The 27,666-nt window shown below is 40.9% G+C and overlaps 1 protein-coding gene across 7 annotated transcripts in view; it reads right to left on the bottom strand.

Moving 5' to 3' along the window:
• The window catches only part of ADGRB3 (adhesion G protein-coupled receptor B3), a 1,879,974-nt gene that overhangs the window by 1,319,526 nt on the left and 532,782 nt on the right, over positions 1-27,666 (bottom strand). For 5 of the 7 annotated variants that reach the window (XM_069606193.1, XM_069606196.1, XM_069606198.1 and 2 more), the window contains exons 3-4: positions 21,235-21,345; positions 6,444-6,605 (exon numbers count right to left, since the gene is read on the bottom strand). The exons of 1 other annotated variant lie outside the window; for it this stretch is intronic. In XM_069606193.1, coding sequence (XP_069462294.1) covers positions 6,444-6,605; positions 21,235-21,345 — 273 coding nt within the window. The remainder of the gene's footprint in view (positions 1-6,443; positions 6,606-21,234; positions 21,346-27,666) is intronic. One more of the 7 variants, XM_069606199.1, reaches the window with a different exon arrangement.

The following is a 27,666-nucleotide window of genomic DNA, read 5'->3' as shown; positions in this document are numbered from 1 at the left end:
ACCTGTGGCTCTCCAGATGTTTTCAATTACAGCACAAGTGGCTATGCTGACTAGGTTGGATGGGAGTTATAGTCCCCAACACCTGGAGAGACAAAGGTTGCTGATGCCTGATCTAATACAAGTACCTCTTCAGTACAGTGTACTGGGCAATGTGCACATTGCCCCAGAGAGTATTCGAAGAAGTCCTGCAAGCCAAGACTAATAAACCATATAGCAAGGGGTACAAAAGGCCTTTAAAAACACATATGAATGACTCAATGACAGTGGCCTTGGCTTTGTTTTTTCATGCCAATCCTTGTTAGAGGAATACGATTTTGAGGATATCCTTCAGATCATTCAGGTCACTGAAACGGGGAGAGGAAAGTAAAGTTTTGCAGAGACCACGTGTCTCAATCATCTTTATTCTTTCAACTCCCCTTTCCGTTCTATCCACATCCATGCCTGGCTTTCTCTCCTCCGTCTTTCTCCCTCCATTTCTCTCTCCCTTTCATATGGTATGCATGTTCTCTACCATGAATACAGTTTCTGTTTGTTTTCTCCTCTTGTATCTCCTCTACTCATTGCAACATGTCATCAGTTCCTGTTGCCTCACACTTTTCATTCCGTCCCATGTGGTCTCTGCCTCCCATAGTGCATCCCGCCCCTCGTCACTCAGGCTGTCTCCCCGCTCTCATTCTGTAGCTTCCTCTTTTACTTGCTCACACGTCTCTCCCCATTTCTTCTCTCACAACATCAGCCCTTACTCTGTATTTCTCTTCGCCTCTCTCTGCTCATTCTGTGTGTCTCTTTCTCTTCTTCTCTCGTGCCCTTTCTTCTCCTGTTTATGCTTTCTCTTGACTGCCCTCTGCCCTTTATGTGTCTTTCCGACAGTATGTTCACACATTCTTGACTTTCTCCTGTTCTCTCTCTCCGCCCTGTTCAATGCACCCTATTTTATCTGTGTCCCTAAGTCTTCAATACATTTAATAAAGCATGTTAAAAAGGTGTAGAGATGCTTGGCCTGCATGGGTGGGTGGAAATCAGAATTGTACTTCCATGTTATTGGGTACAAGAGCTACATTTCTCTCTGATTATTGTCCTTTCTCAGTCTGTGGCATCATCTATACCCGTCTTGTGGTAAAGGCAGAGGGCACAGTGCCTCCCTGAACTGCTGCTCCTTATCATCAGAATGTTGGCAACCACATAGATAATAAACACAGGGTGGGAACACTTCCAAGCTGTCTTTTTCTTCCTAAATCCCACACCTTCTCCTTTCCCACCCATTCCAAAAAGCCAAATGTGAGCAAAAAGGATGCACACTACTCTCAGCAAAGCAATGAAGAGGTGATCGCAGTTATTTGTTTTAAAGCTGTGGTATTTGAGGAGGCTCTGGGTTTGTCCAATAATGAACTGACACGTTTGTTTGTCACTGTAGTCTGATGGGGTTCTCGTCAAAATCCTCTGGGTATCAAGTAATATTATCCCCGCAAATACAATCGCCATATATATGGTTGTCGAGAACGGCCATAGGCAATATTAGTGGTGGGGATCATTTTTGGGGTAAATGGGAGTGGGGGCTGGGAAGGGTGTCCACTGCTCCCTTTAAAATAATATGAGGGTTGGAGGTGTGTCCCCCACAGCTTTGATAGGTAATATTGCCACATAAATATGGCCAGTGGTCGAAGTGTATGAAAAGAAGTAGTGGAACTATGTTCCCTGCTGGCCTGCACCCACTCCCCACAAACCCTATCATCACATCCCCTGCCACACACAATACACACCAACAAACACTTGCAGCTGCTGTTAAAGGTAACGTTCAGTGCATTGCACTGAAAGGGCAAGTTTCTACTTCTTCCTACACGTTTATTTTAAAACGAGACCGCTCCGGAACGGTTTCTTTTTAAAATAAAAGTATAGGAGCTGTAAAAGGTAATTTAAAAAAGTAGAGGAGCTCCGCTCCCGACCGCTCCCGCTCACTTCGACCACTGAATATGGCGCCATTCATATATGATCATATTTTTGCAGGAATATTAACACATGGAACCATCCTGAGTTGGTTTTTCGCTCTCATGTGTTTTATCCATTTGCAAATACACTTAAATTACTATTTAACATACATGTCCGGCCCAGATAAAATCTGAAAATAGTTGGTCCAGGACCAGCTGACAGCATATAAGAGTTTATTCATCAAAAATACAACCACCTCCAATTTTGGATAATGTTTAGAGATGTTTCAGGCCATTCCGGGCTAGATTCCAAGCATAGCTTTTGTTGGCAAGATGTATTGCTCCAGAAACACCCCAGAACCAGACCAAGCAAAGTAATTCATAGACAGATTGCTTGGGCCTTCAGAATGAAGCAAGGCATTTGGTTGGCTGCTAAACAAATATGGGTCCACTTAAGGTTTTGCTACTTACTGGGCCTTACATGCAACAGATTTTCAATGCACGAGTGCTGTTCGCGGTAGGAATCTTCTGTTTAGTGACCATGGTGTCTAGACCTACTGTAAAAAGAGTGGTGTGTTTTCATGAGACGGTTGGATAGAAATTCAAGGCCGGGCTTTTCCAGTTTTGAACAGACCGATTGGAATACCAGCATGGGTTGTATACATTGGACAAGCTTGAATAAGTTAGTCCGCCACAGTGAAATGTTTGGATCAAGGTGACTAAGGGAGTCTTAAAGGCGTTACTTGTGCAGACCGATATGTGTACCTCATCAATGACGTGTCACTTTAGCATGATTAGCCTTTAGTCATCTCAGACCTTCAATGATTGAATGAAGCCATGTGGGCCCAATCTTGCCATGTCTATGCTACTACATTGCGTGTAGGGCAAACTGGAGACAACCATGAATTATATACATGTTCTCAATCATTTCCCATTGTGCTCACATTCCTTCTTATTGGGCACAACCTACAAGCAAAGCAGGAACATACTGGCAAGGAAACAATTGAGATACATTTGTTGAACAACAGGTAGATATCAAGATCATCTAGAATGCGAAGGTTGTTGTCATGGGCTCCGATGTGAATCCTAGCTTGCGCCATGCATTGTGACCAACACACCCACTGTCGCTTCTTAATTGAACGTGATCTCATTTTGTTTGCTTGCAAGATAAGCTTTCCACACTTTACCTTTGAATGCTTGATGCACGATTGGACTGCTGAATGCTACTTGTTTCTAATCTGGAGACAAGCCAGATGTTCTCAATATCGACACAAACTTGTTTGGGGTTACAGTAATGTTTGATGATTATAGCATGCCCTCGGTGCAGTGTGACAATCTTGAGCTGTACCGGGGACAATACGAAATGCATGTCCTATGCAGCAAGTTTATCGTTTAATGAAACAAGAAGGGGCTGCTTAATTCCAACAGTGGGCTTGGCGAGAGCAGTAACCAAGCACACCCTTTCTGCAATTCCCCTACATAATTCCTACAGCAACCTCAGATAAACAACAACATCCTATTATTATTTACAGCCAGAGGTATGGGTGGACAGGAGAGGGAGCATGATGTTATGATGAGAAGGTCTCCTGGAACGAGCAAGGTACTTCTCTTAAATATCTGCTGTTTATTATTTAAAATCAGGTGGAAATATGAACAATAGCAGCACATTTACTGCAAAGATTTACTGCACATTAGTTAAAGACAGATAAAAGAGGCTGGAGTAAAGACTATGGGGGTATAGGAAATAGCTGACAATAGTAGACGTTTGCACAGAGAGACATAGCACGATAATAATAGCAAATTTCAATAGTAGTTAGGCATGCAAACATGGGTTTCTTCGCTACAGAACTACAGCTCTGGAAGCTTCTGGGGGATGGATATGAATATAGTGGCAATGCACTCATACAGCATGTGGCATCAATAAAACCATAACGAGAGATATAAAACATAAACACGACTTTATAAACAAAATTAGAGAATTCCATAAAATAATAAATGACTCCAGATCCTCTAAAAATGGAACACATAAACATTTGTAAAATACATCATATCGGCTCACATTTAAGAGGGAAGAGCACTCATTGAATACGGTTCCATGTTTCACATGTCCAGGCTTAGTGCTTTGACAAAGGAATTGTTTCCAGGAAATATCTGCGTGTATAGACTTATTAAGGTGATATTAACTGAGGCTGCAGGCTGACCCTTTTGGCAATGGCCGGAGGGGTGTTGCTAGGTCTGGAAAAGATCTGGGGCTACGCTAATGTAGGGAGTGTCTGGGCTTCGGGGCTAGCTAGCCTTTTGGTTGTAGACGCTGAGATTTTATCTGGGGCTACAACCAAAAGACCCAGGGCTATAGCTCCATAACCCCCACCCTAGCAACACCCAGGGACCGCCACCCAATTGAAGGGCCTGAGCAAAGCGAGGATCGCTTAAAACGTGTGCCAGCACCATTACCGACAGGGGCAGTCCTCCACCGAGGTTAATACCGCCATAGCACCCGTGTAGTTACCTACATGGGTGCTAATGATGTTTTTTTGTAAAGAAAGAAATATACTTACCTTTGTAGCGTGGCCAAGCTCGACACAGTGCTGATGTCATGGAAGTCATGGAAGTTCATGGAAGTGCATGTTGAGGACTGTGACGTCATCAACATGAAAACGGACTTTGCTGACAGCAGCAACGGACAGCACTGGGCCATGCAACAAAGGCACTTTATTATTTGTATTTGCTTTTGAAAAAAAGACACCATTAGCACCCGTGTAGGGAATGTCACGGGTGCTGAGTGGCGAGGGGGAGCAGGTAAGGGAAGCACCATAAACTAATGAAAATGCTTGGAGCGTGAGCAAACCTTGGGTGATACAGTCGAGTTCTGAGCATTTTTATTGGTTGGTGCGCGCCCCGTGGTGCTAATGTCCTGATTTATAAAAGGGTGTTTCAATGGGACAGTCTGTGCAGTGCTTTGTGGTGCCCACGCTGACATGCTGACAATACCATAGAATACTTTCTTGTTCCTCTTGGTTAAAGAAATGGAGCGACTGCTCTCCATTCAAAGATAGATCAGTCAGTCCGTACTGGCGATTCTACAGTAACATACAGTGGTTTTTACATCACAGTCATTAAAGTGTGTCAGGATGTACTCACACTTTGTGTGACAGTCGGTGTGTGTTAATAAATTACGTTAGGTTACTTCATCCAGACTATTGTGAAATATGTGCATTGGGTGAAGGTTCACTTTCTCTCATCCCTGCCCCTCATTACCTCGCTGGTATCCTTTTGTACAATTATTCTCTAGGTGAGGTACATAAGGAGACCCCATTTCCCACGTTTTGGGTCATTGGAAATGTTGGGTCAAAGATGGGTGCAGACAATTAGATGTGGAAAATGTAGACTAGAGCAGTAGCCAAGCCCACCCTTTCTGCAGTTCCACCTACCTAATTCCTACAGCAATATCAGATAGACAACTTTCTAATGTTCTTGACGGCCAGAGGAGTCGGGTGGGAGTTCACGGTATGCGCGCGTGCGTGCATACATGCGTGCGTTTGTGTGTGTGTTTCGGTGCATCAAGCACCGAGGAGCATCGCCTCTTCTAGACATCAAATTCTGCTATATGTAAGGCCTAAACATCCTCCTCATGTATGACTGACTTTTCCACCATGCTTGACCCACAGGGTGGGAGTCTTTTAACTATCTTGTTTCCCTACCTTGCTTCCTAAAATGTGGTTATCCAAAAGTTGTATAGTTGCACCCCAATTGGTGCCACCTGGTGCCTTCAACAGAATCATTTAGAGATTCAAAGCCCATAAAAGACACGCCTGCAGCCCATAATGGCAATCAATATTTGAGGAAGCTAAACATTCACTTGCTGAAACCACTCTTCCTGGGGGCGGGGGGGGGGCTCGTCTCATGGGTTATCCCTAACATTCAGCTAGACTCTGAGGTGTATTACATGCATGCCTTAACTACCAGGAACAAGGACATACGCAATCTCTAAGCAGGGCTGGCTGGGTACAGCACTACTTTGAGCAGCCAACGCGGTCTATTCTTTCCATGGGCCAATGCCAAATGCCTTAAAGCACATGCACTGGGATTTTGCAGATAGCCCAATGCTGTTTTGCACACATCATTTGTGAACACTAGGGCCTTTTTAGCAATATTTATTAAAAAACAATCTCTTTATTGCAGGGCTCTGCAACCTTTGGCTCCCCAGATGTTTTAAACTACACCTCCCAGAGGCCTACCCAGCCTAATGAATGTTAACAGATCAACAGAGTTGTTGTCCAACTCATATGGGGAGGATGTGTTTCTGCATCCTCTAGTACAAAATTAATGAGCAGGCCAGAAAATAATAGCAGTACAACCAGTCACATCAATTCATGGAAAAGAAATGCATTTGCATTTTGTGATTGTAATTGCAACGTTCCCAGACTGATTAACATCCCTCCATGCAACAGACGTAAACAATGTACAATTGAGTAAGCATTTAGCATGACATGTTTATGTATCTGCTGCTAACACTACCTGGACAGAGGGCAGTGTTATTGCAAACCCTTGATTCTCTTAGGGGGCCGCTGCAGTGTGTCCCGTAAGGTGGTACACAAGCTCTGGTTCGCACCTGCGACCCTTGACCACAAGTGACTGAGCATGAACTCCACTGGGACCACTCTTCAACACCAGATTCACCTGTATGCAAGACAACAAATAGAAATGGATACAGCCATGAGTGGTAAAGCAGCATTCCATCGGTACTTCCAAAATGTAAGCATGCAGGCAGCATTGGAGGGTGCGCTCGACGCAAGACATGCGCAACTTTAACGTGACTCACAGCAGTTCAACGTGATCAATACAACCATCTTCAATGCCACACGTTAAGAAAAAGCACACAAATGCAAACCAACCAGGCTGAAAGTACGTGGGATTTGTAATTGTGTTGGTTCCCTCTGGTGTAGCAGAAAAGCATGATTACTTTTGCTTGTGAAACAGTCGGTCTACATTACATGCAAAAGTGCTATGTTATAAACGGCTTTCTAATACATGTTTCACTAACCGATAAGATGCCTGTGGGACTGTAATGTATTCATGTCATTTAAAAGAAAAACACCTATTATAAAATGAATAATGGTCCCAACTATATATAAGATAAAGCGTGTGCAACTGGATTCCTTAAATGGGTGGAATCCCAATTCCCAAGCCCCTGCTACCATTTTGTTTGACACATTTTTCCATACTCGTCTTTCATTATGTTTTCACCACTTGACTGCCTACCGTTTTTCTAGCGCTGCGCGGATTTATATGTCCTTTCAGCTATTCTGATTACTTTTAATGTCTCCTTTGTTCTATCTCAGCAATGTCTTTCCTCCATGTCACCCATCTCTTTCCCCATCCGGTGCTCCCTCGCTTTGGGTCTCTCTATTCCTAATGTCACCTTTTCTCTTTACCCATTCATTCAATAATTCATTAATTAATTCATTCATGCATTCATTCATTCGTTCGTTCGTTCGTTCGTTCATTCATTATTTCTGACTTCTTTTTCACAATTTGTTTTCTTCCATCCTTTCCTATTTCCTTAAATATTTCTAACTCTGCTTTACCTTTTTCTTTTTTTTTAAGAGGATACGTTTCCCTTTCCCTAAACAGAAGTCCTTTATTACCAACAAACAACACTAAAAAGAAGAACGCCATCTCTCACAATTAATCCGATAAAACACGGCTAACAGCTGCCTTTGCCTTGGCTTTGGAAGCAGGCATCTAACTGTATTAAATGATGTGGTCGATTGGCGAGGTCATGTATTTCAGATGAGAACTTCTGCCACAACAAGGATGTCATTAGAACATGATCACCAAGGGCCAAACGTTCTGTACGGCCCAGCCAATCAAGATGGAGGATTGTGAACGAAAGCTCGGCATAATGGCCCTCGATTTGCCATGAATGCCGCCTTTGGTCGGCACCTTGTCTTAGCTATCTCCAGTGCTCTTCATAGGTATTCCAAGCTTTCATATTTTATAACGTAGTTATAAGCAACTGAATAGTTCTGTGCTGGGTGCACAGCACACCCAGACTACTTATAAGTTAACTACAACATACCTGATGGGGGAGGCATTTAAATAGTCACTAGATGCTTGACTGCGGGTACCATTTTCTAGTAAAAATTAGGTTCACGTGCCACAGTTCATAGGCCGTTGAAAACTATTTTCTGCCATGACTGTTTCAGACCCTCCCGGTTAGTGAAAATAGCACAAGCTGAGGGCTTCTGAGACACTCACACTACTCTTTGGAAGCACCCTATGACAATGAATCAATATGCAATGACAAGTGTCTCAAGACCAGACAAACACGAGTCAGTGCTGCATTCCACACTTCACATTACACTGCTTGTGCACTGATACCAATAGCATAAACCAACAAAAGTAATGGGAATTGATTGAAATCTTTATGATTTCATGTTACTGTCACCTCTGTTTCCTATGCAGTAGAATAGTAAAATCAAATACTAAATTGCGCTGCCTACTAGTATTTTTGTGAGTTGCATCCTTCTTCAAGAGGGACTGTTTACCTGAGATCGAGGGAGCTCATATGATGATGAACAAAAACTGTTGTCATCACCTACATAATCGAAAACAAAATCCTACATAAAATGTGAGAAGTCTATAAAATATCCAACTGTCACCATCAGTTTATCTTTTAAGAAATCAAATGGTGAAATAATTTGAAGAATCACACACACTGTATGGAACATTTTTTATTTTTTTAACAATTCACAAAATATATTTTAGTGAGGAGAAAAGTATTAAATGTACAGTTTCATTTGATTATTTAAAGCTTATCGACAGAGAGTGTTTCTAGCTGAAGTCATTTTTATCAAATGTGCATATTGGTGCAAATGTCTGCGTCTTTAGAGTAGAGGTGCATACAGTTAACCAGTGAGAAATATTGGAAGAGTGTCCGATCTAGCTGGGCCCACCTCTCTCATTTCCACAGGAGAATGGAGCAGCACAGAACAACATGAAGAATGATGAGATAATGAGGAACACATATTACTCATTTCATGATGTTTTAAAGGTGACATTTTTCCATATTACACTGGAGGAGAAACCAATGTCCTTGCTCCAATTGCAAATTACTATAAAGTAACCCTGCTCAAGGGTATACATTCTACTAAACAATATTTGGTTATGTCAACAAGTAAACAATCTTACCAAAATAAAGAAGACAGAATTGTCAATTGTATTAATAAAACTAAAGTCATTATTCAGTGTTTTCAACTCTAGTACAATGAAGATACTTAGAAAGTTATCAACCACATTTTTACTCCTGTGACCTCAAATTTACAGTAGCTCAGGCTGTCCCATTTGTCCCAAATGATTACTTTCCATAAATCAATTTCTGGATTGTTAGAAGTCAGGAAATTGATCTTTTTCTGCTCTGCCTATCAGTGACACGCCAGACCTTCGGAATGTACAAATCTAATAGGTTATCATTGGGTGGCAAGAGGTACCAAGTGGGTCGCTAGATCTTGCCTAGAATGAGGTGAATAATCTCATCCAAACCCCAAATCATCTAATTATTCAGGGTATTGGGAGTCTGACAAACCTTATTTGATGTTCGGTGCGGGCAAAAGCAAATATTAATATTTACTGTTCAACTCTCCTGAGAATGTAGGATTTTACAGGGCAATGTTGCTTTAACAATACAACCCTAAAAATATCTTCTATCCCAAACACTGTTTCCTGTCTCACCTTACCCCTGGATTCAACTTCTCTTGGATTAGACACTATAGAAGGGCTATAGAAGGGCTATCTATAACATGTACAGCAGAATGTACTATTTCTTTGACTTCTATGGGGAAAGACTACTTTCTGCCATTTACTCTGTAAACACAGAAAAAAGACAGCCATTCTAATCGTCCCATGCCAGGAACGTTTGGAGCCTTAGTTGAAGTGGGCCAGCAGTAAGGACTTTGGCAGGAGACAGGACATTGTACACAGCCCTGCTGAGACTGTTGCTCATGTTGGCTCTCTCATATTACTGCTGGCTGTTCGGTATATGAGGAGACTCACGCATATGTCTAGGTCACTTTAGAAGAGTTTGCTAAGGGTTTTTCTGGAGTTGTAAAGCAATCATACATTTTGCATTCTGACTGTCATAACGTGTACATTCTTTCACCATCCCAGCTTTGCATTTCTCCTTTGCAAATAGTGTAAGTACTCTAGGAAAGACAAGGCATACATCATAGGACAAGTATTAAGTTTCCAGTTCTACATCTCTCACACTTACATACGTATCATACTCCTCCTTGCTTTGGGTGTGTTAGAGGAATGGGCACAATAACTGTGTCACAGAGATACAGTGGTCCATCTGCCACCAGCATTCCCCTTTTACCTTTCTTGATACTCAGTTAGGTATTTTTAATGGCCAACATATTGGCAGATTGTCTCCAATGAATGTAATGTTATGTATATGTCCCTCATGTATATAGGTGATGGATATCTTCCAAATTGGCAGTTATATTCTATTTGATGAGTTAATGAATTCAGCCGCATAGAGAACTGCCCAGTGAAAGAGTTGGGATATGGGAGGCAGGAACACTTCTGCCCACTGAAAGATAAAGTGGGCCTGACAGGCCACTTCCTCTCATATAGCGGACTGCACCCTTAATAATAATAATAATAATAACATTTATTATTATTATTTAGCATTTATATAGCACTACGAACCCTTAGGTATCTGAGCACTGCTTATTATTACCCACAGTGTGGTGCTCATTTATCGACCAGGAAGGATGAAAGGCTGAGTTTGGCCCGGCCAGGATTCAAACCTGCGTTAGCAGACTCTGCACGGATGTCAAAGCGAGCGCTCTACTCGCTGTGCCACTTGACCGGCTTGCCACGCAAATACCAAGTGATGGAAAACGTTGCGTTTCCTCTGTGCTGGTTTAAAAAAACAAATCGTTGCCATGAGCGCAGAAAACACCTTTTACTAATCCATACAGAATATATGCATTGCTGTCACGTGATTCAGTGGCAAACATAACCGGTGATAATATTGCTTTTAATTTGTCTGGAGCTGTGTGACACACTCAGACACTTTAGAATGTAGTTTCACGTTTGAACTCACATTCCGGGCAGACATATATAACGGGACGGTTTTTGATTGTACGGCTATTGTTTTCGGGTATTAGCTCATGAAATATTAGACTTCTGAACTTGTGGGATAGTCACTGGTTTATTAAAGGAAGCATGCACAGAGCGTGTCCACTGGCCCAAATGTGCTCCATGTATTTACCATTACCAGTGACTAAGCCAAACCTCAATTATGTGGAAATCTCTTTGAAAGAAACAAATACTGGAAATGTGGGGGATACAATGGCTATGGACCCCAAAATGTGTTAATGTCGAGGCTGCTGAAACATTCATAACCTTGCTGGGGACACCTGCGTCAGTTTTTATTGATAGTGAGAAAGACTGATGATTGGTGTTAGGGAAGTGTGTGAAGATAAGATAGCTTGGAGACGGAAACCGTTGCAATAGAAAGTGAATGTATTGCAGCTTTGGCCATGAGGTATCAAAGCCGTCTGCCAATTAACGATTGTCTTCCAATTAACTATTGTCTTCTTCAAGCAACCCTATTGGCTGGCTCGCACCTTACAACAAACCACTTCATACTTGTCAGTTAATCAGCAGGCAATGTTTGTTAAGTAGAACGAAGTATCACTTAATCCTGAAAAACTGATCTGCAATGTCCTTTTTTGCTTCTAAAAGTACGTTTTTTTTTTCTTCTTGAAAATGTGCAATCAGTGTCACACACAAGGCCTACTTGGGCACCAGTTAGATGTGTTTTGTGACTTCTTTGTTTAGCAAAATCGTGTCAGTGATGAACCCCAGTTGGATTAACAGCTTTCTTGTGAAAACCTGAAGTAAAATGAACACTGCAGAAGTGGTCGGAGCCTACAATGATTCCGTATGACAATTCAGGACGAGCATCCATGCCCATAGCACTTAAGGGGTTAATCTGTGTGATGCCTACTGTTCAGATAGAAGCTAGAAAGTAGACCGTACATATTTTATGAACAACTGGACCCACAATAGTAAACATTGAAGAAGTACACTACCATTTTTTCAAGGAGCTGCTTTATTCCCATAGCTGGTGCAGACCCTGGGGCATTTTTGGAAAATGTTATGAGGTAAATTATGAAGCTATTTTTTTGTTTTGTTATGCTATTGTCTGACAAATATGACGAGTACTATCCGAGTGATTCAAGTCCTATAGGTCATTTAGTGGCTAACACATTGCTTAAACTATTACCACTATTGATTGAAAATGGAAATTAAATGTGACCAACGCGTGAATGGCTCCCCAAACTGATCCCTTAACTTCCTGATGTCAAATGTCCAAACCCAACAGGACCTGAAAGACTCCCATATAAAAGATGTAATCAGAGTGTATCAGGAGTCCATATAACACATGATACGAAATAAAAAAGAATCATCATCAGATTTATGTCTTGACTATTTAAACATGTGGCCTTCCCAACTTTCGATGTAAGGGTATAGAACATCTTATGCTATGTTTTGAATAATGGCTGAAGGGATTACATCTAAAAGGCTGGGCCCATTGATGAAATTGGCATTGTATGAGCATTTGCAACAGACTATTGCAATGGCAACATCCCATTACTATGTGTTTGGCACAACATAGCAGTGATTGGGTCAGCAATACATTGCAAATAGCCAAGAACTTTTTAATTTGTCCATGTTGTGCTAGTTCAAAATGTGTTGGGAGCAATTTACATCTGTCTGCAGCTCTAAATCAAGCCCATGCATGAGAGCAGAGACTAGCAAATCACTGCCGTCAACCCGTCAGCGGCCTACTCCCTGTAGTGGCAATGCATCCCAGAACTGCTGTGCTTAGCATCCTACTCCAGAGCCATTTCCAAGGTAAGTGAATTGCAGCCGAGGACTAGACACTCGTAAACAATGCATTTACATTTTTGCTTAATTGAAGGAACTTAATTAGTGCTCTGATGAGAATCTGTTTTAAGGGGTAATTATAGGGAATAAAACATGTTTGATTGTCGGAATTTTACTTATAATAAACAGCTAACATCATAATTTTGTTATCAAAATGTCTTTGCTGTAATTTTCTTGAACATCACTTTCCAGCAATTCCGTTTAAATGATCTTAACCTGCTTCGTGCCTTCCAGTATGCAAAATCGCAATTTGCAGGCCCTGCTCAATGTGCTACAATATATGATCTGGTTAAAGTATAATTTCTGAAATTAAAGCATAGAAAACAGACACTTAAAAGAGGTAAAAATGCAAAATATGTAAAACGAGACTAAAACAGGTATTCTTTTTAGTTAGCGGGGATACAGAATCTGTTACTTTTTATGCATTCGCTGCTTTAAAAAAAGTAATTATTCTATTGAAAAAAGGGAATCTTAGTAAAACAGAATTACAGGTGAAAGAAAATCGTTTACCTAATTTCGTTCTTGTGAGTGTCATTACTACTGTTAGCTAATTTGTGAAAAAAATGGTTTTGTAAAATGTTTTTTTCTATTTTTCATTATGTCTTCTATGAAATAAAATGATAACTGGGCTGATTTGCAAATGGAAAGTGTACTTCCAAAACCACTTGCACCCGCTTAGGTTACCTGAGTGCTGGAAACCAGAATTGCATGCTGTTTCTGAGGGACACACTTCTTTAGTGAGAAATGGCACAGGGGTTACATGGTTTTGCACATAGCAGAATCTTTGGCCCAATGTGCACATGTTCAGGGACACTCAAATAACGTTGACATGTTGTTTCCTTGTGTGAATCAGATACATATAAATGGTCTGATCGTACGTTTGCGTGGAAGAATTGCTTTTTTGAATTAGCCCCATATTATCGACATAAAATTACAAAACGATGTTTTAGTAGTAAATGATGTGATCATGGATATTTGCCTGCTTAATAATCAATTTTCCCACAACTCAAACATTATTTGTAATCCCCTTTTCGTGACCAGACACAATGAGACATATTGGGTTCGCAGTCCCCTAAAATCACTTTGACCTTTCCCTCAAAACTAAAGCGTCCCATTATTCTTCAGCTTGGACAACTTGTATGAATGTGTGAGTTCTTATAATGAAGGAAACAACCATGTGTTCCGGGGTATTTCCTGAATGTTAAACAGTGTACAACTACTATTATTAAAAATCATTTTTAGGGTATTTATTAAGTCCAAACCTAGCTTTGGGGGGCAACAGAGAACTTCACAAGTCATAGGAGGAAATGCACAGGGAGGAACACCATCATGCCTTCCATATAAAACACTTGCCAACTAGGTCAAATAAGTAACAAGATTCGGGCAATTCCTTTCTAGATTTTAACCCCCTGAGGTTGAACATTGAATGCGTTTTACACAGGAGGCCTGATTCAGTGTTTATCAATGGGATTTTCCAATTGAAAAACAAATTGTGAATCAGGCCGTCTGTTTATAATGCCTTCAATTTTGAGATCCTCTTGCAAGAGAAGACCAATTATAAAATGGAGGCAACAATGTTAAGGCCTACGCTCTGATGTATGTTTAACATCTTTCTCCTTACTTGGTGCATGCATTTTATTATATGACTGATTTGTGTGTGCCCTATAGTGAGTTACTTAACTCTGAGCTGTATAATGTATGATATTTGTACTTGTTTTAATATTTACAGTGTGCATTGGTGTAGTACTGTAATACTTCCCGCACTTGACACTTGATGTCTGAACTTACCCTTGCACTTGCCACTGGCTGGCCACACTTTTTACTTCTTGTTTTTATGTATTTGTATTTATTATTGTACTGTTGATCCCATGTACTGCACTGCCCCCATCGCCTCTCCTCCTGCAATTCTCTCCCCCTCCCCTGAACTTGCCTGATCTCATTGTCACCTGGCCTAGTAAGATCGCTGTCTCTGTCTTCCATCTGTCACCCCTCCCTTGCCTCATCGTGCCTTGAAACACTTGTGTATAGGCTGTTATAAATGCCATATCATATCATACCTTAGTGTTCTTTTTATACTTGCATGTGTGGTTCTCATCATTTCTACTTTTGCTCAATGGTCTGTACTACACAACCGTGCCCTCTTTGTCCTTAGTTCAGCCTTAAAGCTTGGGCTACGCTTTAGTGGCTTAGTTCAACGGGTGGGGCTGAAAAATCTTCCTAACCCTTAATGTTGCTTTTTGAAGTCCTGCACAGGTAGTAATGACTTTGAAAAAAAAACCTCCAAATACCCTGCATAAACTAATGATCTGTTTTTTTTAAACCCTTAATCAGAAAGTACACATATCACATGCTATCCCAACATGACATTTAAAACCTCTTTCTAGAAAAATATTACATGAAAGGAGAGCTACAGTAACTTAATTTACTCCATCATAAATGTAAGACTAAAAGTACCAGAATACACATTTGTGCAAGCACAAAGAGTCTCTTGTGCTGTATTTTAACAATTTGAACTCACCCAACAATAGCTATTGGGCGATGAGCTCACCTGCTTATATCATGTGTTTGACACAGACCTGTGGATTGTGATTTATGTTGTGAGGAGGAATGTTTTCAATTATGGAATAAAGTAGACCCTTTTTAGTGTTGCATGTGCAGACCAAAAAGAAAATAAGCTTCCCAGATGTTGTTGGCATTTAGTTGGGTTTCTTGTATCAAATGCCCATTCAATTTGAATGGCCTTCATGAAAAGAATAGGCCGTGGGCTAAAGAACACCACCAGAAAATGAAAAGGAACTTTGTTTCACCAGAGACAGCACAGTACTACACAATGAGCTAGGAAGTGTCCAGAATCACAGTTTCGTGTGATGGCAAAGTCGGGTTGTGAGCCGTGAGACTGATTTCAATGTCTATAGTTTGTGTACCCAAAATCCTCTGCTGCTAATCACTCTCTTTTGGAGGCGCCGAGGTATATACCTGCACTATATTGATACTGTATTTATTTTCATAACTCGTGTTTCTGGTGTCCATATGTGTTGCTAGCATTAACGTTTATATATATATATATATCAACCTAGGAGAATAAAGGCAGAGTCTACATTGCCATCATGGGATACTGTGTTTTGACGCACACACACATAGATATCTGCAACACGTGCGTAACACATTGAGCTATCTTCTTGGACATTGCTGCACTGAAACCTATTAATGTGCATTTCAACTTTTATTATTGTACATGATCAATACATTCCCCAAAGAAAGGAGATGGTGCAGAACCTGTCTCATAGCTTTTGTGCGGTTTATAGTGAAAGGGTCAAATACAAAAGGATTGAATGCAATAGTTTCAAATCAAAAGGATCAAAGAAAAAAATGTGAATGCACGTTTTTTTGGGGGGTTTTTTGGGGCTCCCCTCAAGACCCTTGTTTTTTGGGGAAAAACTAATATTTTTTCCTATACGAAGGCAAAAGAAAATACATTTAAAAAAGGCATTCAAATTGTTTTGTTTGGTCCTTTTGATTCGAAACTATTGAGTTCAAAACAATGTATTTGACCCTTTGATTGGACACCCTTCTGTGCTTTTACTATGGACTACAGTGAGCGTAGACTATATTATTGGAACAAGTGGTCACAACTTAGTTGTCCAAAACAGCATGCTGAGTAGCAAACTATACAATAACTTACCATGTATTATTTATGTTTGACAAACAAATGTGCTCAGACTTCTTTGCATTAGGCAGGCGGGTAGAAGAGATGCTTCCATGGTGTAGGCCAGAGAAACGTGCCCCTTGTTTCCTCCCATTAAGAGGTTGCTGCCTTTAAGTGTCACTGAAATTTCAGAATTGTATGTGTCCATTTCTATGAGACTGTGGGTAGTCATTGTGTGTTTTCATATTGTGAAAAGTGGCTTTTCTTTCCAGTACTCTTGGTTGAATACTTTGCTCAACTTAGTACATTTTAAAACAAAACAAGGATTCTTCATAATAATGTGTAAAACCTTCATCTATTGTGAATTTGTTGAAACTGTTTAATGTACCGTTTTAAACCATCCTTCTCCCTCTGAATAGCTGCTTTAGCTGTTCAGTAAGAGTACCATTTGGAGAGTCAAAATAACTGTGGGGAAACACTATGCAAGCCAAGTAGATTGATAGACCTAGGTCTTAGAAATAATACTGAAGAAAAAAAACAAACTCCATAACCACCAAAATAGATATATAAATGCATGAGTGTTGATAGCTCGCAGCCACAAGAAAGGAGTCCTTGTTTCCCTCAACTTCATGGAACTATTGTCATGACCTATACCATGAGAACATCTGCCCTTACCTTGTACACTTCGGTGGTAATGCTTTGACATCCACGAAAGCCAAAAAAAACTTCTATGGGAACTGAATCCTGAACTCCTGCAGCCCAAGCAGGGAACTGCACAGAATCATCACAGAATTTTTAAAATGCCAGGTTGCTCAACCCCCCAACTCCCAATGTCCATGCAACTCCCTGTCAGAACAATTTCACAATATCACTATTCATAGACACTGTGTCATCCATCCTGAAATAGCACTGATGTCTCCTACCTCTCCCTGCTCTCCACCTGACCCCAGACCGACCCCCTCTCTATGCCAGTCTTCTCCTCTTTCTCCCCATCTCACACAATAAGTTCCTCATGCTTCTAGTGCAAAGTCGTCAGTAAGGCTCTCTTGGAGACCCCTGCCCCTCTGCTCTCCTCAAGAACATCCTAACAACAACCCGTGCAGGCAGCATTGTATGGTCAATCCTTAACCATTCCCTCTTCTCAGGAATCTTCCTGAAAGCCTTCAAAACCTCCCATATTAAACCTCTCCTCAAAAAGTCCTTAATTGACCAACTTGTTTCCCACAACTACCAGCCAAATTTCAAAAGCCCACTTCATTGCTAAACTCCTGGTGCGCACAGCATATGAACAGCTCTGCCTCTTCATGGAATCCAAAAACCTTCTTGACACAACCCAAACAGGTTTCAGACCCCTGCAAGGAAGTGAGTCCTCCCTTGTGTCATTTTGTGATAACTTAAAAAGAACAGCAGATGTGGAACGGATGTGCATTGCTCATCCTTCTCGACCTATCTGCTACCTTCGATACCATTGAAATACTCACAGAAATTCTACACTCCTTAGGAATCAAGGACTCTGGTCTAACATGGATCTGCTCATTTACCTCAAATCACTCGCAAATCAAGCACCTCTCCCTTTCTCATCCCTCTCTCACAGAGTGCTGAAAGGTGTTCCACAGGGAGCTTCCCTGTATTCCTTCCTCTTCAATATATTCCTTAGCCCTCACCCTGCACCCATCCAATCTAATAACCTCATCTGTTACAACTACCCAGACTACGCAGATGACACCCAGATCATTGTCAAGATCTCGAAATTGCCAGCCTACACCTGCCCGTACTTCTCCTTCTGCCTTTCTGATATTGACCACATGCATGACAACCAACCACCTCCTCCTCAACCCTGGCAAAACATAAATCCTAGTATGTGGCAAAACCACTCTGATTACCAAACCAATCCCCTGGCCACACTCCCTAGGTCTCCACTTCTGTGAAAAACCTCAGATGCATGCTGGGCTCGAATCTAACCCTCTAACAACACAACAACTCCATGTCCAGACCCTTCTACTTCAACCTACGCATCCTCAGGAGATTCTTCCCGTACCTCGCCTACCCACACCGAATCTCTGTTGACCTTGCCATCATCCTCGCCCAGATAGATTACGCAAACTGCCTATATTTAGGCGCCCTGGCATTCCAACTCAGGAAACTCCAAAGAATCTAAAACAATGCTGCCTGTCTCGTCATTGGCCTCTCAGCTAGAGAGCATATTAGCCCCACGCTTAGAGTCCTACATTGGCTACCTATTGGTCGACAGACTACCTTTAAAGCCATGAGCATCTCTCATCATGCCCTCCACAGCACCGGACCCAAATTCCTCTAGCATAAACTCATACACTATCAAACAACCAGGATCCTCAAATCTGGCTCTGCTCTTCTCCTTGTTATCCCCCATTAGAGCACCACCAGATTGGGAGGATCCTCTATCTCCATCCAAGCCCCTGCCATCTGGTACTTTCTTCTTCTCCACATCCACTGCATTGATAACCACCTCTCATTTAGAAAAGCAGTCAAAACTTGGATATTCCCTACTATTATCTGAAATCCTATGTCCCACCTCATTTCCATCACCATAGACTCATTCACAAGCACCAGCCTCACTCTCATCGAAACACTAGTAAGTCACGTTTCGAGCAGATGCTGGCTGTTGTCAGCCATCCCCCTTACACACATCAGTCACTGACAACCTCTCTTACATAATCCCGTAGGTGGATGCCGGCCGTTGTCGCAAAGGCTCACCCTGCTAACTCAACACCAAACCACTCTTTGTACACCATCAAACATCAACCCACAGGAACCCTTCACTCTGACTGCTGTGCTCAGGCTACCAGAATACAACACATGACAGTCTGATGGTAGCTTGTACTTTACAAATGAAAAGTTTCAGGACAGCCGATCAGGACATGAAATATGCCCTGGTGTCCCCTCCTTACACCCGCCTCAACTGCACACCTAGATGACTCATACTGACAGCCCTTCTCATGTCAAAATCTAAGGGATTGCCAAAACATGCTCAGAATGTTCGTTTAGATGGTTTTTGGGGGTAGGAAATGTGGTACACCTAGCTGGATTTTTGGAGTTAGGTAATGTGACGCAATCAGATGTATTTTGTGGGTAGGAAATATGTTGCACCTAGAAGGATTTTGAGGGTACAAAATGTGACACACTTGGATGGATTTTTGGCGGAGGAAATGTGATTCCCTTAGATGGATTTTGGGGTTAGGAAATGTGTTGATTAGAGTTTGTAGAATTTAGAAGATATGTAATAAGACTATAAAGGTAACCTGTCTATTGTGCTTAGAGAATTCAATTATCCTAGTTTCTATGATAGTCTGTCTGTTGCGCCTAGAAGATGTTCTAGAACAGCCAGTCTATTGAACTTGGTAGACTTGAGGATAGCTTGATTATAGTGTCTAGAAAAGTCTACGAAGGCAGCTTGCTTTTTCTTCCCACAGAAGACCGGATGACACAGCAACATCAAAGATAATTTCCACCTGAGCTTGAGGCATGTATAAATGCACCACTTTGGTGAATATATGCAGCAGGCACGCCTATCCATCCATGCACTTCAGAATCCAGTTTCTACTACGACAATTTTGGTCTAGCTGGTCACATACCCATTACGCACTGAAACACTGGACTTTCCTCAAAACCTCTGCCATTAGAATACCGCAACAAACTCTGACAAATTTCAGTCGGGCTGGGTACATTTTGAGTTTTCCTTGACTGACCTGTGTGACTGATCGGTCGTGACTTCCCTCAGCACCAGTCCACATACCTGACCTCTTGGGTTGCTTACTGGAGTCTAGCAAGCCCTCCTAAATCCTAATCTTGGACAAATGCACATATGCATTTTAAGCCTCTTCTGAAAACGTTCCCATACCTGGACTTCGGTCCATGAGAGCGATATTACCACAAAGCGCTTTGAGGCCATAAAAATGGGAAAATGTGCTATATAAATGACTACTACAATGTAATACAATATATTTGTGGGGATACCATTTAGGTGAACATCCATATGCCAGATAAAAGTACTCCACAGGGCTGTTTAACAATTTAATTAATACCTTTGCCTGTATGTCTACCTTCTGACATGATGAAGTAAGAAATAACTGAGTTTCAATAGAAATGTATGGCAGTTTCACACTGCAAGGATTTCAGAAGTGTTGTTATGTCATATGTTGATCAGGTCATTCCAAATGCATTCTTCCAACATGAAGTGCATGCAAAGAGGCATGTACAAATGCAAAAAATAAATGTAAAAGAATGCATACATGAAAATATGTGCTTTTCCCTTTCAGGGCTGAGAAACACACGCTGACTTTTTCATTATAAAATAAGAAGAAAACAAGATGGAATAACGTAAACTGTATAGAAAGAAATGGAAGGTATTATGGTGTTCCATAAGACATACAAGAAATCATTGCAAAGCGTACACTCTTCAAAACAATTCAACATTCATTAGCAAAGAACATATATTCATACTGAACAGCCTATTTGAAATTCACAGTTCATGACGTTATACTCAATTTACTTCTCAGCTACTTTATTTATGGACTTTACTGGTGAAAAAAATGATATATGATAAAAAAAGCTTTTAGCTAGGAAAAAAAAGGACATATATGCAAAAAGGATTATGGAAACATGCAGTGGTTTTGTCTAGAATTAATAACAGTAAATAGAAAAATGTAACTAATGAATTACCAGTTTGTGCCATAAATTTAGCAGCATCAGCTTGCTCCTGAGGGACCCTTTGCTCATGAACAGATCGAGGTCGCTGACTTTTAATTGTATGATCTCCCATCATTCCAAATTCTAAAGACAGAATAAAGGTTTATGAAAGCTTGTGTGTAGACATTTCTCAATTGTTACAGTACTGTTTCATGCACTATGCACCTGCATATAATTTGAAACACATGAAAATCTTACACATTTGCTATGACTGCACTTATTGCCTACACTAATCTGGCTTGATAATGATTAGGTGCATGCTTATAAATTGAACTAAAAACAAGAATATGCAACACCTTTTACAAAAAATAAAACCATGAAAATAGATATTGTGACATACACATTTCTATTAGAAGTACAACATGAGCAACCGAGAATCTGAGTCTATAATTTGCAACGGGACGTTAAAACATACAGTATTTCCCTTTTCGGGGTATTACTATCATTTAACATATAAATTTAACCCAGGGAGATGTGCATAGTAGATCCATTTGTGGGACACATCATTTCCTCACCATCCTGTTTCTCTTCAGAACTCTATTTTAGGCAAAACATCATGGTTTATCTTAAATCAACTATATCCTTAAAAGTCAATGGAGGGTGTTAAATGATTTTGGAAACTGTCTTGGCAATGATAAATAGGTTAAAAGAATTGAACATACTTTGAGTTGTGAAAGTTTCATGTGAAAGAAATGGCAATCCTACATAATGAGCATCAACTAGACGCTGTGTGTTGAGGCAAGATACCTACAATGGAAGCCTGTTCAAAGAGTGAGTGGAAAATTCTCAAAAGGAAATAAAAGTGGAAACAACTAATATGTTTCCGATCTCCGTGGAGTTTGAAAAATGTTCACATTTATTTCCTTTTGAGAAGCAGATGCATTTTACTCATATGTAAATTCCACATCTGAAGATGGCATTTTAAGAGCAAGATTTGGTTTTGTGAATTAGCGCATACAGTTCAAGAACATGATGACGAAGGAGCCCAAAACAGAGTGCAGATAGCACAATTGCAAATATCAATGTGTGTGAATGTTGCTACTTTGATGGCATTTAAAAGCAAACCATGAGGTATGGAGTGAAATATTAGCCAGAGAGAGCAATAGTCAGTGTTGGATGCATTATGGCAAAGGTATGGAGATGCTGTTGCACAATTGTGAATGTTTGATTTCTAAAATCCAATTCAGAAAAAAAAACATCGCTCTCATGATATAAACCAGTTAACACGTTCAACTATCTAAATGCATGCATTTCAGACAGTTTGCATGTCTTTCTCTAATGTATACTTCTGACACCAAGGGAACATTGTTTGGAGCATTCTATATCATGTAAAGCAGTTGTCTACATGAGCAGTTTTTTGACCCAGGACACTTGTCCAATATAACATGGCAATTATATTGTTGCTAAAAGAAAACAAAATGGCATAGCTTTAATTTTTAATTATCCCTGTACTTCTCATAAATCATATGAGTTTTAAGTTACAATGTTCAATAATTATAGCAAATAATGTACATTTGAAATATTTAGGTTTTTTGGGGGACGTTTGTGTATTTGTATAAGTCAATATTCTTTTAAATAAAAAATCAAGCTTACAAAGAATACTTCAAATGTGTGAGCTGCACCGCAATTATTTTGGGATAATACGTTCATGGAACCAATATTTCAACATATGTGTCCATAAATATTTGCCACTTTTGAAACGTATAGCTGTGGTGCTCTCGTGCGATTTGGTCCTGCTGTTCAAGGCTTCTCAAAACTATCATTTCATAAACAAAATGGATTGGGTTACACAAGAAATGTGATGCACGTGACATGTGATGCTATGAAATGAAGTAGCATTGTATACAGTAGAATGCTTGAAAATGTTAAGTGGAGTCAAACATTTTGGAATGGCTAAGAGTTGGGGTCTGCAACATGAATCCCTCCAGATGTTCTAGACCACAGTTCCTGTGAACCCTCGCCATTGACCAATGGCCGATGAGAATTGTAGTCCAAAATATATAGTAAGGCACAGGTTACATATCCCTGGCTAAGAATGTGAAGTGTGTATATTCTCCAGAAAACAAAACAATTGCAAAGGTGTAAACAAGAGAGCATGTATACTGCTGGAGCCAATGTGGGGGTTCCCGGTACATGCTAAATATCTCAGGTTTTGAACAAGGTGTTGGTAAATGTGATTTGAACTCTGAGATGGTATTATAGCACAATACGTGGATGATACAATAAAACATGCATTTTCAGAATCGCCTGCAGATATTTTTTATTAATAAAACAGAAACTGTGTATTGTTTTAATATGTATAGTTTATATTAGTGAAAACGAAGCAACTTTTGTGTGAGGTAAATTGTGTATTTGACTTAAAGTGTTAGCGGAAATGCATTAGACACTCAGTGATCTATGAAAAACATACACCATTATGTGATGCATCTTTGAAGCTGCTAAACTGTAGAGTTTGAAAACAGAATTGGTTGCTACATGAATTAGGGAAAGATATACAACTCGTTTGCGCAAATGCAGCTTTCTACAAGTGTGTAAAACATTTTCCATTCCCCAAATGTTTCCTCCGGTGGTGAGAAATGGTGAGAAATGAGTATATTTATGTGAAAGCATGAAGCAATTTGCCACAGTGTAGAACAAGGGCGAGGTATGAAAGTTGGCGTTCCCTTGCATGTGTTTTCTGGCCACTGCCCTCCACGATTTTGCCAATCAACCTGGAGATGAGCAGACGTCAAATCTAGAAGCAGCAGGTGTGGGACAGGGGGCGTGTGTGTGTGAGTCTGTGCAGGATCCACCATTATAACTTTTTTGGGACATGCTACATTTGTGGTGCTTTTATGCTGGGTTACATGTTTATGTATTTGGTCAGCTATGCGTGTGTTGCATGTAGCTGTGCTGAGTGTATACTATTTTTACTCTGCCCTGATTTGAAATGCACTGTTCCCTTTTGTTTGACGGGCTACTCTGTGTTGTGCTATGCTCAGCCATGACATGTGTCAGCTGCAGGGACATATTGTACAGTGCTGTTCAATTAGGATCTGTGAGACTGATTCACAAAGTGTTTTTCAATTGTGTTTTCCCTATTGAAAAAGCCTCTTTGAATCAGGCTATATATGTATTGCTCTGAAATGCCTTTTTATTAAAGGTTCACTTAAATGTGTACTGTGATGTAGACATGTCCCCCACACAACCTCATTTTGTTTCCACTCCCTCCCTCTTTGCGTCTTAACCTAGCACTATTCCTCCCTTGTATTTGGTCATTTTTCAATTCTCCCCGCCGCGTTGTGATCGTTAACTAAATTAAAATGATGTTGTTTTAATGGAATTTTGCTCATTTTTCTTTTTCATTTGTGCGTATGTATACACCCTTTGTTTCATTCTGTGGGACTTGATGCCCATTTTGGAGTACTAGGTGGTTAGGTTAGATATTCTAGATTATATTATGAAATGTTTTGCTATGTCATTTGAGATTAATGTCAAATATTGAGAGCTAGAAGCACCCATAAGGTGGCGGGCAGCACCCCACAAATCACCCAAATACATAACTAGTATGCATGAGATAGGTTCAGTTCATGAAAATGCCCATTAAGCTTAAAGTAGATCTGCAAATGAAAGATGGTAAGTACACGCAACACCCCTGTTGGACCAAAGATGCAATTGCTTCCCTCTATTAACAAGTTAACTGCAACCCAGGTTGAGTAGGCTTGCCAAAGTTGGATTATACAGATGAAATCCCAGAAGAGCCCAGTTTACACTTGCAGTCGTATAGGAGGACAGACACATTGCGCTGCTCTCCATACCTACATTTTTTGTCATGCATCCACATCAGGCTTGCACACAGTCTAATGAACACAGCCTGCATAGAGAGCCCAGGGTATATTTTCTCTCTATTGAAGGGTATGCATTTCAATGCTTTGAAAGCCTACTCCCAAATAAGCCACCACACTGACTCATTGGGAACCTTATAAAGGGTATCCAGGCCTGCAGGAGACTGAGGCCTGAATACCCTTGGCGAGGGTACATCAAACAATTCTACGGACAAGCAAATACCAGTGAGTTGGTGCAGGATAAAAGTGTATTTAACTGAGTCATGCTGCAGCCCAGGTGATGATTCATGCCTAAAAGAGTGATTTTTTTTGCAGCTTAAAATGTCAAACATTAGAGAAACTGACTCCCATCCACTCAGGAGGAATTCTAAAAATCAAACTTACCATATCACACACACAGACACAGCAACCATTCACCTGATTAACAGGCCCCCACACCTCCTGCTCTCCTTTGAGGATGACATTGCACCTATCCTTTCAGCTAATTCCAAACCCACCTAAAAAGAAAAAACACAGTCCTGGGAGACTTTAACCTACGATTTAAAAACCACTCCAATGCTGATGCTTAAACCCTAGCTAACACTCTAGATATCGCAGGTTTCACTCAATGCATTACAAACCCCATACAAAGGATGGATCCTATATCGGCTTGCCAACCTCAATTGCAGCATCACTAACCTATCCAATGAGACCTGCCCATGGTCAGACCACACAATTGTCACTTTCCAATTACCTAGACAACAGTACAGCCCACCAAGCCTTCCCTGATGCCCGCTGCACCAACAAGAAGTTCCAGGAACATAACCCCAGTTAATATCTTGCCGTTCTTGAAACCTCTCATAAAGCAACCCAATCCTGCCAGTGACCCAACTACAACCAAACCCTGAATCTTGCAATGAACACAATAGCCCTGCTTACTAATAGCAAAACAAAACCCATTGCCCACATCAACATCTGGTTCACTCCAGACCTGAAAATACTCTGCACCGCAAAATACACAGCAGAAAATTCATGGAGAAACAGCCCCACTGAGCAAAACAAAATCCAATTCTTTGCCATAACTAAAGCTTACAAACAGGCGATCTTCCAAGTAAAAAGCACCACTTACAATGTCTGAATCACCAAAAAAACCTAACTTCAGCACCAGGGATCTTTTCGATATACTATGGGAATTACAATCCTCATCATCGCCCAAAACCAATTGCATAAAAGACACCGCCTGGTGTACCAAGCTACAACACACCTCAGTGAACAAAATATCCATGCGCCAAGAAAAGATCCTCCTAAAGAAAAATAAATTACCTATCAATAAGGAGCTGGATCGCCAAGTCAATAGCCATAACATCCCCTTATTCGAATTTAAGCCTGTGTCAGATTGTGATGTCATCAAAATCATAAAGGGTCTCAAGCCCTCAAGATGTAAAGGCGACATTTGCCCCACCCCAAGCATCAAAGACTGTGCCAAAACCCTAACACCTTTCATATCCCCCCTCATCAATGCTTCGTTTTCTTCAGGGATTGTGCCAGCCAACTTAAAAGATGCCTGGGTACTAACGCTCCTCAAAAATGCTAAATCCAGACATCGCTACCAATTACCATCCAATCACAACCATAGCATTCCTGTTGAAAATACTGGAAACAGCAGCATATCTACAAATCCAACATCTAGAATGCCACAACCTTCAAGGCCTGCAGCAATCTGGCTTTAAACCAGGCCACGAAACCGAGCCAGCCCCCTCGATCTAAAAAAGCACTTGATAGTTTTAAAGATGCTTGAAAACTGTCCTTCCTCCTACTGGTAGATCTCTCTGCTGGCTTTCAATTGGTGGACCAACACATTCTAAGCCATCATCTCCACTCGTCTGCAAACTTCTCTGCCAAAGTTACCACCTGGATCTCCTCCTTCCTTTCTAGCAGATCAATGAGAGTCCTCTCCACATCACCTCCACCCTGGTCACGTGCAGCATCCTCCTAGAATCATGCATGTCACCCACTCTATACAACATATTCACCAAACCACTTTTCAACCTTTTTTCGACGCACAGGGAATCTCTTGCACAAACTATGCTGACAATACTCGGCTACTCCTACCTAAAACAGGTGACTACACTACTGATGCCAAATCCCTGACATCAGTGTTCCAAACTATCCAAGCCTGGATTGCGACAATTATGCTCTGTCGCAATGATGAGAAAACAGAGCTGCTCTTGGTCGGCTCCACACCCCTACTAAAGAAACTAGACTCAGCATACAAATCTTTCATCATTGATGGCATCACAATCCAATTCTGTAGCAGCGTCAAAACCCTCAGAGTGTATCTCAACTCCAAGCTGTCACTCTCCAGACAAGTCAATGCCATTACTTCTTCAGCAGCATACATTACAAAACGTATTTATGCTTCCAGACCATTTCTCTCTGCCGAAAGCTGCCTCACGATTGCAAGAGCCCTGATAGACTCCAGTTTGTAATACTGCGATGTCCTATTCACAAGTACCTCTGTTGGTCACCTCAACAAACTTCATATTATACAGAACAATGCTCTAAGTGCTGCCTTGAACATAGCAAAAAATTAACATATCTC

The sequence above is a fragment of the Ambystoma mexicanum genome, chromosome 4p (genome assembly GCF_040938575.1).
Source record: "Ambystoma mexicanum isolate Mex_15411 chromosome 4p, UKY_AmexF1_1, whole genome shotgun sequence".
In the NCBI taxonomy this organism is placed as follows: Eukaryota; Metazoa; Chordata; class Amphibia; order Caudata; family Ambystomatidae; genus Ambystoma; species Ambystoma mexicanum.
This window is presented reverse-complemented; position numbering and strand designations above follow the sequence as displayed.